Source organism: Hyposmocoma kahamanoa, unplaced genomic scaffold, assembly GCF_003589595.1.
Source record: "Hyposmocoma kahamanoa isolate Upper Pololo Valley unplaced genomic scaffold, ASM358959v1 103, whole genome shotgun sequence".
NCBI classification, from domain to species: Eukaryota; Metazoa; Arthropoda; class Insecta; order Lepidoptera; family Cosmopterigidae; genus Hyposmocoma; species Hyposmocoma kahamanoa.
In genome coordinates, this window is record NW_020653344.1 from 1 (window position 1) to 15,433 (window position 15,433).

The 15,433-nt window shown below is 37.1% G+C and overlaps 3 protein-coding genes across 3 annotated transcripts; 2 read left to right on the forward strand and 1 right to left on the reverse strand.

The window, feature by feature from the left end:
* Positions 1 to 2,382: 2,382 nt before the first annotated feature.
* On the reverse strand, positions 2,383 to 3,572 carry LOC113237873 (the record flags this gene model as incomplete). Its single annotated transcript, XM_026474575.1, has 2 exons — positions 3,457 to 3,572; positions 2,383 to 2,594 (listed from the first exon to the last, which is right to left on the reverse strand). Coding segments are annotated over exons 1-2 (328 nt in total), but the record flags the coding sequence as incomplete, so codon positions are not given.
* A 1,747-nt stretch (positions 3,573 to 5,319) lies between these two features.
* On the forward strand, positions 5,320 to 7,297 carry LOC113237883 (the record flags this gene model as incomplete). The annotated part of the gene is made up of 2 exons (XM_026474588.1): positions 5,320 to 5,491; positions 6,475 to 7,297. Coding segments are annotated over 2 exons (462 nt in total), but the record flags the coding sequence as incomplete, so codon positions are not given.
* Positions 7,298 to 8,679: 1,382 nt separating this feature from the next.
* On the forward strand, positions 8,680 to 13,880 carry LOC113237888. Its single transcript, XM_026474602.1, has 3 exons — positions 8,680 to 8,985; positions 9,325 to 9,774; positions 13,665 to 13,880. The coding sequence occupies exons 1-3, from the start codon at positions 8,788 to 8,790 to the stop codon at positions 13,878 to 13,880; spliced, it is 864 nt and encodes a 287-aa protein (XP_026330387.1). The 5' UTR covers positions 8,680 to 8,787.
* The last annotated feature ends 1,553 nt before the right edge of the window (positions 13,881 to 15,433 follow it).

Genomic DNA, 15,433 nt, shown 5'->3' on the forward strand with positions numbered 1-15,433 from the left:
TAACATAATAACCTTTATAGGGACACAATAGCACTGATACAAAAAATATACACACAATCAAAGTTATGTGTACTTAAACATTCACACGTCGAATCGACGTATGGTTATCTTTAAAGTACTATAGAATATGGTTATCTTTCTAGGGTTAAGTTTCATAACACACAATGTGAATCAGAATTTTTCTTGTATGTACCTAAGGGTACCTAAGTTAGAACACTCTCAGTCACCTAAAACCGAACCGTTTTACAATACGTTTGGTTATGTTGTAAGTATAGTTATTATTTTTGTGTTTTGTTTTTCAGATTCAACATGGGTAAACCCAAACCGAGATGTGAGGATACCCCCAAACTTGAAATATTAAAAAAGCCATCGACAAGGTGATGTCAAAAACATTTTCCCTGACAAAGTCATCTGAAGTCTATAAATGTGCCAAAAAGTACACTGTTCCATTACATTATAAAATTAAAACGAGGAGAAATAAAACTACAACTCAAAAAAGAAAGATATGGTCCAACTTTTACCGAGGAGTATGAAGCTCAGTGTCAAATAGGCGCATGCCTTTGCAACTGGAAAAGAATTTCTGAAATTTACTTTCGATCTCGATGAGCAATTAAAACTGAACCATCGATTCAACAAGAAAAGTGTTGGTAAACATTTTTACTACGATTTTATTAAACGCCATCCAGGCCTCAGCTTGAGAAGGCCTGAATCAACAAGTATAATGACAGCCGTTGGTTTTAATAGGCCTCAAGTTAACGGTTCTTCAATAATTTAAAATATTTGTGAAAAATATAATTTTGGTCCATCATCTTCATCTCTAACTTCGACGAAACAGTAATCAGCACTATCCAGAATTGGCTAAAGTGATGACACTCAAAAGTAATCGTCAAACTCGTTGACTTCTGCTGGGAAAGGCAAAAATGTCACAGTTATGTTCTGCATGAGTGCTGCTGGGTATTTTATTCCACCACTATTTATTTTGCCCAGACAGAGAGTTAATGAAAGTGGATTCAACACTGTGAAATTCTCAAAGCCATCAAAGAGAAGCCTGTGCTTTTGATTCTAGATGGACATAGCAGTCATAAAGATCTAGCTGTTGTAAGTTACGCAAAAGAAAACCACGTGCACATGTTAAGCACACCACCACACGCAACCCTCAAACTGCAGCCCTTAGAGCGCTTGTATACGTCCGTTTTATTCACCGGATAACGGACCGTTTTTACCGGATTCGCGGTGGTGTATGGTTTATAATGAAAGTGTTTACATGCACCGGACATCTGTCCGGCGAACAATTTACGCCGGATGTACCACCGTTTCCCCTCGGCGCGACGGACATCGGTCCGGCGTAAAAAAGAGCGGTCATCCACGCCAGTGTATGGGCGCGTGTTGACGCTGCCGTACGTATTGCCGGTTTTCTGTAAATTGAGTGCCGCCTACCTGCGTTCTTAAAAAATGGATGATATTGCCATGGAATTATTAACAAGTTTGGTTGAAAATAGGCCTGTACTGTGGGACAAAACCCAAGAGTGCTACAAAAATAGACAGTCGAGTTTTGCCGCTTGGAGGAAAATTTGTCATTTTTAATGCAATGAGATAAGGTTTATTTTTGATTGGAAAAAAATTACAGTTTGGGGTAGGTTGATGTGCTGCCCACCGTAAATTAAAATAGCAGTGTGTTACAAAATTAACGTTACATTGATTCGTCTTGCCAAGGCACAGCTCCTGCTGTAGAAATAAAATAATTTATGAATTCAGTTCGTATAACATTAGCACATCGTCCACCTCGTGTACTATTTTGTTCATTGGGTGCATCACTGAACACGTAAACCACTGATGATACATTGCTTGTTGTTTCTATGTTCGACTGTACACCTTCCATATCTATTATAAAATTATGAAGTACAGTGCAAGCCTTTACAATTGAAATTGCTGTGCTAGTATCTACATCCAGTGGACGATGAAATATTCGCCACTTATTAGCTAATATTCCAAAGGCGCACTCAACATAGCGTCTAGCTCTGGTTAATCTGTACTTATACATTCTTTTGTTTCTATCCAAATGGTTTCCTCCGTAAGGTGTCATCAAATGTTGATGCAAGCCAAAACCTTCATCACCTATTACTACAAACGGAATCGGTAAATCGGAATCGTTTGTCAGTGGACATGCTGCCGGCAATTGCAAATCACCATCTTTTAGTTTTTTCCAAAAAGTACACTCCTTGAATATTGTCGAATCGCATTCTTTTCCATACGAGCCCACACTGATGAATGTAAATTTATAATATGAATCAACCACTGCTAATAATACGATGGAAAAGAAATCTTTGTAATTCATAAACATGGAACCACTGTTGTTTGGCTTTTTTACTCTAATATGCTTACCGTCCACTGCACCAATGCAATGGGGAAAGTTTGCTCTAGTATTAAATCCATTGGCGATATATTCCCAGTCAGATATTGTGTTGGGTAATAACTCCCCATGCAAGTTGTTCCAAACAGCATTCGTTACTTCCTTAATAATGTTACTGATCGTAGACACTCCGATTCGGTAGGCGTAATGTAAATCCTTGTATGAACACCCAGAAGCCATATATCTGCAAGTAAATTTTATTATATTTTTCAGCTAAATCGATCATAAAGAAGTGGACTAATATTAGAGACAGCTGGATGAGGAGTATTAATGAGAAAAAGAAATCAAAAAAATCAGGATCGCCTGCGACACATCCGAGAGACTACGTCTATCATCGTCAATTGTTGTTCTTAAAAAAAATTGTGACGCCAGCTGACACCCATGATAGTGCGACTATTGCTACACCAAACCTAGCAGACGATAGTACAACCGCTATAACAGTTACATCAGATGTTACACATGACAGTGCAATGGCTCAGGACCATTTATTAATAAACCAAATAATCAAGATGTTACAAATGAAAGTCAACAAGAAACTAAAAATGAAAATGTAGTAGGTGGTTCGAAAAGACAAAAAAGCAGACCATCGAGGCAGAATTTAAACGTGTTTGATAAGAAAATGAGTGAGTTTATAGATTATCAAATGGAATGCAAGAAGAAAGAAGAAATGAAAGAAGACCGTAATTCGTTTTTCTTTAAAAGTCTACTTCCATCATTGGCAACGCTAAACGAAAATCAAACATTAGAATTTCAATCAGGCGTGTTAAATTTATTACAAAATATAAAGAACCGAAATGAATGGTCTCCTGCACAGTCATCAACATACAACTATCAACCAAATGTGGCACAATCACAAGGCTATTTTACATCGCAAGCATCACCAAGTACAGAGTCTCAAAGTATTCAATCGAATGCTTCTGATTTCCCAGACTTTCGTGATATGTAGTTGGGAAACTGTGTACCTACCAAGCGATTTTCTATTATTTCTTAATCATATTTTTAATAAATAATTTAATTATTAATAAAAAACAGTATTTCAATCTTACCTTATACATATTGCTAATTTTTCTTCTGGTTTAATGCTTTTCCTCATGTTTGTATCACGCTTTTTCAAATCTTTTTCCACTTTTTTCAAAAGATTATCAAATGTAGGTATAGTCATTCTAAAGTAGTTAAAAAAATGTTGTGGATCATTTCTTAACTGTAATTAATTAATTAGAGTTGTAAAGGCACCAACTGTTGATTGTCTTTGTACTATTGGGTTTAACCACAATCTTTTTCTACGACGCTGACAGCGATAATACCAGTAAATTATAGCAAGACTGTTTACGTCCATCGCTTCCAAATCAACGAGGAACTGTGCGCACTCTTGCTAATAAAAACCGGATGATGTGTTCACACGAGATCCCGATATGAGACCGTCGGATACGGCAATGCAAGATGTGCTGTGTGAATATAACATTCGGTTTTTCCAGATCCGATGAAAATAAGATTCGGGAAAACGTGGCTCGTGTGAACGTACCGTAAGCCACAAGAACTGATGCAGCAAGATGATTCCCAATCTTCAGTGATTACTGAATTAAGTTCAATCGCATCGCCTGATTACGATTTCGATTTTTCTAAAACTCCTTAATTTCTGTTTAGAGTATAATAAAACATTTTACTACCTACTATATACTTTTTTAAATAAATATAAGTAATTGTTAGTTTTTCCTTATAGCTTATTATTATTATACCATAATATTCTCCTTTTCTATAGTCCCCCTCTAAAGGATCCATCAATTATTCCATACAACTTTACCCAAAACATGTACCTCAGGTGCAAATCTACATTTTTGTAGAGAAAGTTATGGTGAATTCATTAAAAATAAAATAAAATTGTTCAATCAGATTCTGATAATTGTTTATTTTGCTGTTGCTGTCGGGTATAGAAAGATTTTGAATACTGACCCGTTTGCAATAAAAATAAAGTTTTTTTTTGACGTAGTTGTAGGTACCTCGGTACATAATTTTTTGACAAAAATAGAACAAGTCTTAGAGTAACGGCTAATCTCTCTGCCGGGGAAATAGATTTACGCATGGCAGTATCCTCGTGTGTTATTTTATCATAATATATGAATGGCTTGGTTTCAAAATAGGCCAAATCCAAAAAACTGGGTTTTCGAACTAAATATTGCGTCAGGATCACAACAACGAACTCAGTATTTTCGTGCTTTTCAAAACTCGCTAAATCCACTTAAAGTCTACTAAAAACAGTAGAGAAATACGACTTTGAGATCAAAATCAGTCAAATCGAATGCGATTGCACTTCAAAATCAGTCAAATCCGGGACATCCAATCAGCTTCTAGTAAATCCATAGTAAATACTATGGAGGTGTCGGCCATATTTATTTCTTTTCAACTCGCGGTTTAATCGGGTGAAGATCTTTGTGCCGGTTTTGCTAAAAAAAACAAATAAAACAATGGAAGAAAATTATGTGTGTGTAGCAGAAACTGCGCCTGAAATGTCCAGGAAACGGCCGCAACAAAAATTGGCATGGAAAGTCACAAAAACAAAAGTTTCTCGGTAAGTAAACTTTTCGAGTCACTCATATTTACAACTTGCAACTTTCGTAAAGCAGAGGTGCTCAACCTCAGGTTAAGGTACCTACGCACCAAGCGGTTAACCGCAATGCGGCCAGCCGTCCGGCTGACCGGAATCAAAAATTTGTGCAAGTAGTTTGTATACGCACTGCGATACGGCTGCCGACCGACCGCTCCGGTCGTTCTGAGCGATGCGGCCCGGCTGACGGCCAGTCGCACTCTGCCGCACGGTTGCTATACACACTACGCGGATGCCGTTAGTTTGCGGTTGGCCGCCATTGATGGTTTACGTGTTCACCGACACTCGCGCATTTTATCAATAATCAACTATGGATTTCGATACAGAAAGGTTTATAATTGATATACAAAATAGGCCAGCAATCTGGAATACAAAATCCGCAGAATATTCGGATAGAAACTTGCGTTCAAAAGCTTGGGAAGAGTTGGTGGATATTTATGGACCTGATTTATCACAGGATAAAAAAAAGAACTTGGTAAGTACAAATTACTTTATTTATACATATTATTTTAGTGATGATGGTTCTTGTTCTCTACTGTTTCAGCCTCAGCATATTTAAATGAAATCATCTTGCCAGCTTACCCTCCCTTCGTTCATGAAATAATCTGCAAATAATTCTCGATATCTCAATGCAGTTGTATTGTTTCTACGCACACTATCTCGAGCTATTGTTTCAGTTAGTGGATTATTTAGGGAGTCTTCAAAAGAATGGCCATCTCTGTCTCTCACGAAATTGTGTAGAATGCACGCAGACTTAATAATATCATTTGCTAAATCGGTATTAACATTAATGGGTCTATGGAAAATGCGCCATTTATTCGCAAGTATCCCAAAAGTACATTCAATATAACGTCTAGCTCGGCAAAACCTATAATTAAACGTTCTTCTTGTAACATTTAAATCACGTTTTGGATATGGGCGCATCATGGTTGTACTTAAGGCAAATGCCTCATCTCCTACAAATACGTAAGGGAAACTAGTGCTATTGGATTCAGAAATCGGTGCAGGTTCAGGTATGTTCAAGCGATTCTCCTGCATTTTTTATAAATGCTCGAATTCTGAAATATTGCTGAGTCACCGAATCTACCATATGCTTCAACATCAATTAAAACAAATTTGAAGCTGCTGTCACAAATCGCCATCAAAACCAGAGAATGAAACCTTTATAATTAAAGCACATTGATCCACTATTGTTAGGTGCTATAATTCTTATATGTTTCCCATCACAAGCCCCTATACAGTGCGGAAATTCTGCTCGCTGGGAGAAATCATTTGCTATTTGAAGCCACTTTTCTTCCGTTGGTTCTGGTAGGCATATTTCTTTTAAGCAAAGCTATATTGCGGCACATACTTCTCGTACTATTTCGGCAACTGTGCTAACTCCAATCCTAAATATGTAATGCAATTCAGCGAATGAGCACCCCGTTGCCAAATATCTGAAACAACTTGTTTTTTGTTGCAGGTCTGAATATTCAAAAAAAGTGGAGGAACATTCGCGACGCTTTTGTAAAGGCCCATAAAGCAAGGGTGAGCCCGAGCGGCTCTGCAGCGAAAAAAAAGGACACGTATGTATTTTATGATAATCTTTTATTTATAAAAGATACAGTAACTGTTAATCGCACAGACGGTAATGCTACAGCAAATGAATATGTTGGCACGACTACACGGAATGAAGACAATCCTTCATCAAATACCAGCACCAAAAAAAAAGAAAGAAAAATAATGATGATGACGGCATCGGTGCACAGTTAGTCGGAATGTTAAGTAAAAATTTAGAAAAAAGAATTTGGATGATGACGAAGACCGCCTTTTTTTCTTGTCATTGGTAAAGGATTTTAAGAAAATACCTGATCACATGCAAATGCAAGCCAAGTCAGATATTTTAAGGGTAATTAATGACTCGGTACAGTTTTCTGATTACTATGTAAACACATCGTTGAGTTCTTCAAGGCCCAATCCCTACCGTGGATACCAAACGGCGCATTATTCAAGAAATTATCCCAACAGTCAGCCTATGCATTCGTCGGAATTTGGACGACCATCTTCTCAAAACTCTGCAACGAGCAGTCAGCCTATGCATTCGTCGGAATTCGGACGACTACCTTCTCAAGACCCTGCAGCGAGTCCGTTGCAAAACTTGGATGTACAATCGCCATTATCAACCGGCCGACAGTCTCAGAACAGTGAAAACTCGTCTTACTTGGAACTTTTTAATTCTATAAATGATAATGACAATGTTTAACATGTGAACCCACTTTCTTTTGATAAAAAATAATAATAAATTAATCACACAATGTGTTTTATTTTACTTACCTTAGCACTATTGTTAACTTTAATTCCGGCTTAATGCAATTGCGAAATACTGTTTCTTTCTTTGCTATATTGGTTTTTAAAATGCTTAAAAGTTCTTCAAACGATTTCAGACTGATTCTAGTATATCCAAAAAACTTATCTCCATACTGTTTGAGCTCTTCGAAAAATAATTCCAAATGCTTGCTCTCATCTCGTGTTTGCAAATAAGGATGCACCCAGTACCTTTTTCTTCGTTTCTTTTTCTTTATATAACGCGAGTAAATGTAGTCAATAGCTGCGACTTCTTCGACGTCCATCTTGGAAATGAGTCGATCCAACCGTAAACCGCAACGGTTTTTCAACCGCACGTCCCGGTTGCGGTTGCGGCTAGCCGCCACCCGGCTAACCGCAAGCGCAACCGCATCCTGCGGTCTACCGGACGGCTGGCCGCAGTGCGGTTAACCGCTTGGTGCGTAGGTACCCTTAGGAGTCATGCATTCCTAGCTCCTACTATTTTTTTGCTATGTAAGTACTCGCAATTTTTTTCCTTGTGTTTGGTGATTGTGAATTTTATTTTGGAGTTGTGTTACTAGTTTTTTTGTACCTAATCTACCTACTTCCTAATTATAATTATGTACCTAACTGTATTTGTATTACAAATCATGGATGAATATGGTGGAGGAAATGTTTTTTGTTGCTATTGCATTCCCAGTTCTTAACTCCTACTTGCGAGTGGAGGGGCGTACATATTCTCTAGGTGTCATGTGTTCCCATTTCTAACCTACCTACTACTCAGTTTCTGTCTATTACCTGCCTAATTTTGTTCGTACCTACCTACGTTCGTAGCATTTCGTTAGTTTAATTTTCTTCTTTATTTACCTACACACATCAAAAAAAGTTTGCGATCAATAGCATAAGCTCCTATAATTCTTTAAATTTAACTTTATCAAGAAAAAATCTATGTTGTATGCTTTCTTTAAATAGGAATACCCTGTTTGAAATTAAAATATAAAACTATTTTTTATTATTTATTTTAAAAAATTGAGCCATTAATCATAATGTAATAGTCCCTTAGTGTCTATAGTACCATTGATTTGTACCATCAATGGTACAAATGATACTACTATGTGTCCTTAGTACCATCAATGGTACTACCGATACTAGCACGTGTCGCTAGTACCATTGCATCGAAATCATACAAAAAATATATACATATAATAGGGGTTTAATAGTAAATAAATAATTCCAACAATTCATTGAGGAAAAAACCTTCTTGGCTGTTTCCGCTACGTTTAAGTGCTAGATTAAATCCCGGCCACTTCAAAGATTACAATCTTCTTTTAAATAACTCATTGGAAAGCATCTTGTCTTTTGCCGTAAACAAATGATTACATTGACATTATAAGTAAATGTATTAATTGTGGGATGGATTATGTGTTTTTAATTAAAAAAAACGTATTCAATTCTAAACCTAAGGGATAAAATGGATATTAGTAATGAAAAACCAAATGTGAGCAGTGACCAAAATGATATAAAAATAGTCGCTCGTGGACGCGGCAAAGTGTTACTCTACAACGGCCACCAATATTATTTCCACGTGCGGTATAAAAACAACAATTGTTTGTGGAGATGTAAAAATTACAAAACCTTTAACTGTACTGGATCCGTTACGATTACCCAGGTAAAGTTTTAAAAAAAAAAGTTAATTAGCTTTTTTTATTTTTGCTTAGGGTCAATTCATGTTTAAGCTAATTTCGACCTTATTGGCATTTTGTAACTATAATGATTTTTCACACTTCTTTGATTAGTTCATTTTTGTATTAATTAGGCTGGTTGTTTCTGTGTACATTGTTTAGTGTAGTAGCCATTGTACATTGAAGTTTGCGTTGTGTGTGACATGTCCATCCGATAGGTATTTGTATATTTTTATTTTATTTTTAATTTTTACATTAAAAAAATACAAATTAATTGTAGCCGTACAAAAGTTCAAAAATTTAGTATCAATTTCTGTTTACTCCAGGATCAGTCAAAGTTGGTACAACAAAGGCAGCATTCAGAGAACTGTTTACCAGACGAAAATGAAAACATTATGTGTATTATCACAAGCTCAAGCTTAGACAGAGCAGCATCAAATGTCGAAGAGACAGTACCTGCGGTTTACAGAACTACCATAGCATCAATGAAAGATACAGGACTACACTTGATTAAGAAATTACCCACGTATAACAAATACAAATGCAAAGCATACAGAAGAAGAAGGAAATTGGCAGGAGTTGAGAAGATGGCATACAATGACATGAAAGAAGTTGAAGTGCCTCCAGATGACTTCCTTCTTGCTGATTACCGTGATGGCAACGATCGTATCCTGATTTTTGCTCTAAAAGAAGCGAGGGAAATTGTGCTTAACGGAAAAGTGTTCTTATGTGACGGGACCTTCAAGAATTGCTTGAAACCGTTCTATCAGCTTTATGTACTTTTTTGTGATATAGGCAGCACCGCAAATGAAAATAATGTGATTCCTGTAATATACGCACTCCTACCGAATAAGAAACAGAAGACTTATTTGATTATGTTTGAACTAATCAAGTCACAGATACGGATGTCTACAAACGAAAAAAACTGGGAATGGGAACCCCATAAATTTATAACAGATTTCGAACAAGCGACAATAAATGCCATTGAACGTGCATTTCCCCAGGTGTTACATCACGGTTGCTACTTCCATTTCCTGGATAAAATTAAAAGGAAAGCTACGCAACTTAAAATCCTACATAAATTTAAAAAAAATTGTAACAAAAACTTAAATAAAATAGTGAGCTTGTGCATGGTTCTCCCTCTTTTGCCAGAGTCCAAAATAGAAGAAGGTCTGAATTATATAATTGCAGAGAGTGTAATTATTGGTACTACAAAAGAAGTTAATGATTTGTTAAAGTATATAACACATTTTTGGATGCCGAAAAAAGCACAGTGGTGCAGTTTTGGCGAGAGACATCGAACAACGAATTGTTGCGAAGCATGGAACGGTCAATTTAACAAGCGTTTTATGAGAAAACCTACCACAACATGCCAATTTCTAAAAGTTCTAAAAACAGATGCTGCATACCATTCCGTAAATGCTTTGACAACAGAGCCACAAAACTTAAGATCAAAAGCGGTGATCGACCGCAACAATTACATTCAACACGTGCAAATGCAATTAATTCAAGGCGACATTACAGTCGCATTGTTTTTAGAAAAATTGCGTCGTTAGAAAATGTGAGTTTTATTTTCACAAGTAAATACACGGTATAAACAAGTATAATTTTCAATGGTACTAAGGACACATAGTAGTATCATTTGTACCATTGATGGTACAAATCAATGGTACTATAGACACTAAGGCGTAATAGTGATAGAAATTTCATAGAAAGAAAAAGACTGTTTAATTAAACTTAAACAACAATTTATTATTAAAAGGTGTGAATTCAATATAAAATAACTCCTCCCCTGGCTCGAATACATGCGAAGATCCTCCTGGGCATGCTGAGGATCAAGTTATCCAGCATTTCCTGGGGTAACCTATCCCATTCTTCAATAGCGGCTTCCCTGAGCTCTGGAACTGTCTGGGGACGTGGCTCACGATTCCATACTGCTCGTTTAAGAGCATCCCACGCGTGCTCTATTGGGTTTAAGTCGGGCGAGCCGGCAGGCCAGTCTAATCGTGTGATATCGTATTCTTGAAGAGCAGCATTGACTCGTTGAGCTCGACGTGCGGGCGCATTATCATCGACCAGTACAAATTGGTGCCCATGGTTTACTCGGAATGGTCTGACGATATCATCAATAGCAACTGCTTTGTACATGTCTGCTGTCATGAAGCCCCCGATACGGGATCAAAGGCGTTCTAGCTCCAATCATAATGCCACCCCAAAAGGACACCGATTTTCCGCCTTGCTGAACTGTTCCAGTGGCAGTTCTTTGTCTTTCACGGTCGCCTGGTCTTCTCCAGACACGGACACGTCGGTTATCTGGATGAGTGCTGATTCGGGATTCGTCAACGAAGAGACAGTTTTGCCAAATGTTTTCGTCCTCACCTTCTTCATTTTGCCGAAGTCTAGCCCACTGCAATCTTCGTTGTTGACGTTGCCGTGAATTGAGCGGAGCTCGCCAAGACCTCCGTGCTCGTAATCCAGCCTGGTGCAAGCAATTGCGAACGGTCTGCGTGCTAACTTCAAGCCCAGAGGCGGCCCTGACTTCTGCTTTTATTTTAGTGGCGTTGATTGTTGGATCACGGGCTGCCAGCAATCTAATATAGCGCTTTTGGGCAGCTGTCAAAACAGTTGGGCGACCGCTGCGGGGTCGGTCAGCTAAATTCCCCATTCCGTGATACCTCTGCAACGTAGCCACGACACAGGATTGGGATATAGCAAGTCTGCGTGCTATTACTCTCGTGGTGTATCCTTCTTCCCTCAAAGTTACTATTCTAGCTCGTAAAACCTCTGATAATCCTCTTGGCATTTTTTCAATCAACTTTCCGCGAAAAATATCTTGAATCGCTTATAATTGACTAAATCAGATTTCTGAATGAGCGTAAGCTAGGACTGAAAGCCTTTTTATATGAAAAAACAATTGAACGGGGTCATTGTTTTATGTTCTAATTTATTTTTAAATAAAGAATCTAAAAAGAAGAAAAAATCATAATATAATGTACAGTAACAAAAAAGATTTCAGTTTTTCGAAGTGATCGCAAACTTTTTTTGATGTGTGTACGTGTACCTACGTATTTGCTACCATCGCTCAAAATTGATTGTGAAGTTGTTTGTTTGTGCTACAAATCAATGCTTGGAAGGAGTGCCCTTTATAAACATATATTCTACATATATTTCTTTCAGATATTCACCAAAAGCTCCACCCAAAATTCAGATTCCCTGTAAACATTACTCTACTGCGTATAGAGATGCACATCACTTTTGAAGGATGACATAATAAACTTTCACACCGCTTTTTATAAGCAAGCAAGCAAAATTTCTCAAGACAATTTTATCCTGAAGCATTCCAAAGCTTCTCCTATTATTAGGCACAGACCTAAAACAGGTGTCAGAAATGCAAAAAGTATGAGCATTGTCTATTACGTTAGGAGGAGAAATACTTTAGTCCCTGTCTGTCAAAAGACATTCCTCTCTATTTTAGGCCTAAAAAAAGGCAGAGTAAATGGTGTCATAAGCAGAAATTTTAAAAATGGTGGGGTATCAGCCACCGAAAATCGGGGAGGTGACCACAAAGTAAAAAAAAATGAAGGTCAAAGAGCATCCATAAAGAACTTTATTAAAAAGTTAAAGCCTTTAGAAATCCACTACTGTAGGAACAGTTAGTTTAAGAAGCAGACAGTATTTGTCAGCAGAATTGAATATTAATAAGTTATACAAAATGTATAATGAGCAAGCGGAGAAACAATTCAAAAACGTCAAAGCATCTTACTTTCGAAAAATTTTTCGTGCACATTTCAATATTGGGTTTGGAAGCCCACGCACTGATGTTTGCTCTATGTGCCTGTTTTACCAATAACAAATAAAACACGAGAAGAATGAAAACAAAAAGAAGGATCTAATGATTATAAAAAGAGTGCATAGTTTGAGAGCAAAAGCTTTTTACAATTTACTAAAGGACGACAAAGAGGATTTACTGATACTGAGTTTCGACTGTCAAAAAAATCTACCAATGCCCAAAGTGCCAGATCAGATAACCTACTATTCTCGGCAATTATATCTTTATAATTTCACAGTCGTTGTTGGTCACTCCAAGTCACAACTCAACAGCAAGAACGTTTTTGCCTACACATGGACATAAGATTTACTACCAAAGGCCTCAAATGAAATAGCTAATGCGGTTTTTCATTGTCAGTGCACAGTCGTTGCCAAACATGAAAAGGCAAAAACGGTTCGATTAGTTGCAGATGGTCGTAGTGGCCAAAATAAGAATACAAGTGTTTTGGGCATGGCCTGCAAGTACCTCATTGACCATGCTCCGGATCACATTAAATCAATAGAAATTGTTTTCCTTATAGTTGGTCACTCCTTTCTACCCCCAGACCGAGTATTTGCCCAGATAGAAAAGAAAGTAAAAAAAACTGAGACCATACCTGGCCTAGAAGGGTATTTGGGATTTTTGAAAGAGCATGCTACGGTTTTTAATTTGGGAAGAGATGTGGAAGCTCAGCAATGGAATGAAGCAAGTACTCAGATACTGAAAACTACCAGTGCCTTGCATTTTTCCATGAAAAAATGCCAACGTTTTTTTTTTTGAAAAGGAATAGAAAAAGCCTACAACAACCGACAAGGCGATTTTAGAAATATATGTAAAAGAGGAAAATTTGTTGGCTAGATAATTCCTGCGCCCGTGCCTATGTACGTCAAAGTAAAAGACGCTAAACTAAAAGACGTGAGAAACCTACTCAACACACATTATGTTGAACAATGGGAAGCACGATCAGAATTAAAATATTTCAAAGAAGTTTTTGATAGGCCAGCAGAGTTACAAAACGCAATGGAAGAGGAAATTTGCGAGGTGCTAGAGGAAGCACCTCATTTAATGATATAAACCTAATTTTAATAATATACCCAAGTAGTTTTAAGTTTTAATTTAATTTTCCAATAAAAAAATATTATTATTATTTTTAATTCCATTCCTTACACAACCCAAAATACAGCCCATCCACAAGGACTACCCCTGATTTGATTACCCCTGACCTTTCAAATTCATCAGTAACAGAAATAGCCAAATCCATCGAGCAACATTCAAAATCGGTCAAATCCCAAGTTGGTATGTTTCAATATCAGATAATCCTTCCTTACTAACAAAATTGGACAAATCCATCATATCATAATTCTAATTTTTAGACCTTTTTTATATGGGTCTAGAGGTATTTTTACGTAGAAGTAAACTTATACACCTACTCTGAATTACACGCCAAAATCTTGCCATGATCGGAGCTGCCATATACAAAAACTAGTTTTCGTCCGATACTGAAAAAAAGTAAAGACTGGATTTGACTAATTTTGAAACCAAGCCATTCATATGGCTGTTAATAAAAGTTGAAAGGTTTCTTTTTTCATCCGAAAATAATTGAAAAATTTCGTTTCATCTTCTTCCAACTTCGTAAAAAGCGTATGAAATGCACCATATTCTTCCCTTTCCAATAATGAAATACCACAATGACCTTTAACATTTTTCTGTTTCTTTTTGTTTCTTCTTGTACAAATGCTAAGCCAATAAGACTTTTTTTTTTCTTATTATTCCACATTTCACACGTGTGTAATCTCTGACAACCAGTTTAAAACTAGCGCATATAGACGGCAGTCCAAGGTAACATACATCCGGTAAAAAAATTATATGTATACAAGGATATCCGTTTATTGACGGTCCGTTATCCAGTGAAAAAAACGGACGTATACAAGCGCTCTTAGACAGGGTTTATATGAAGCCATTCAAAAATGCATATTTTGAAGCCTGTGGGTTGTGGATGAGGGCAAATTCTGGTGCAAGAATAACAGAATATGAAATAGCTGCAATGGTATCGTAAGCTTTCACTCGCGTTGCAGGTTTAAATATAGAAAAATCTGGATTTCAATGCTGTGGAACTGTGTCTCTGAATCCTATTCCTATCTAATTCCTTTTTTCCTATATCCTAATATTTTCACAGATTTAGATTTTCTGCCATCAGCTGTAAGCTGTAATCGACGTGCCTTTGCAGTCTGATGCTGAACTTCTGCATTAAACTTCAGCAAATGAAGTAAACATTTGCAATGACGCCAATACGACTACACCCGAATCTCAGCAAATGAAGTAAACATTTGCAATTACGCCAATACGACTACACCCGAATCTCTGCCTCAGGAGCCTTTTGACGTTCATGAAAAGGAGAATGTTGATACTCAACTGTCAACAAGCAAAGCAATTGTCATTGCAATTTATTAGTTATCACCAGTCCCAAATGCTGCAGCAAAGAGGGCTCTCTTTTTCTGACGGCTGTCAGTCGACGACGAAAAGCTGAGAAAAGTGAGATTTTAACATACTGACCATACAAAAATGCGCTCATTGAAAATAAAGCAGCAAAAGCTAAGCTTCCTGTAGTTAAAATGCAACAACTGAAA

Excerpts from the sequence above, each read along its gene's own strand:
- LOC113237888 (XM_026474602.1), top strand. The coding sequence starts at position 8,788 with ATGGATATTAGTAATGAAAAACCAAATGTGAGCAGTGACCAAAATGAT. Across the intron at positions 8,986-9,324 it reads GATCCGTTACGATTACCCAG|GATCAGTCAAAGTTGGTACA; the intron begins GTAAAGTTTTAA and ends TGTTTACTCCAG. Across the intron at positions 9,775-13,664 it reads AACCGTTCTATCAGCTTTAT|ATAATTCCTGCGCCCGTGCC; the intron begins GTACTTTTTTGT and ends TTTGTTGGCTAG.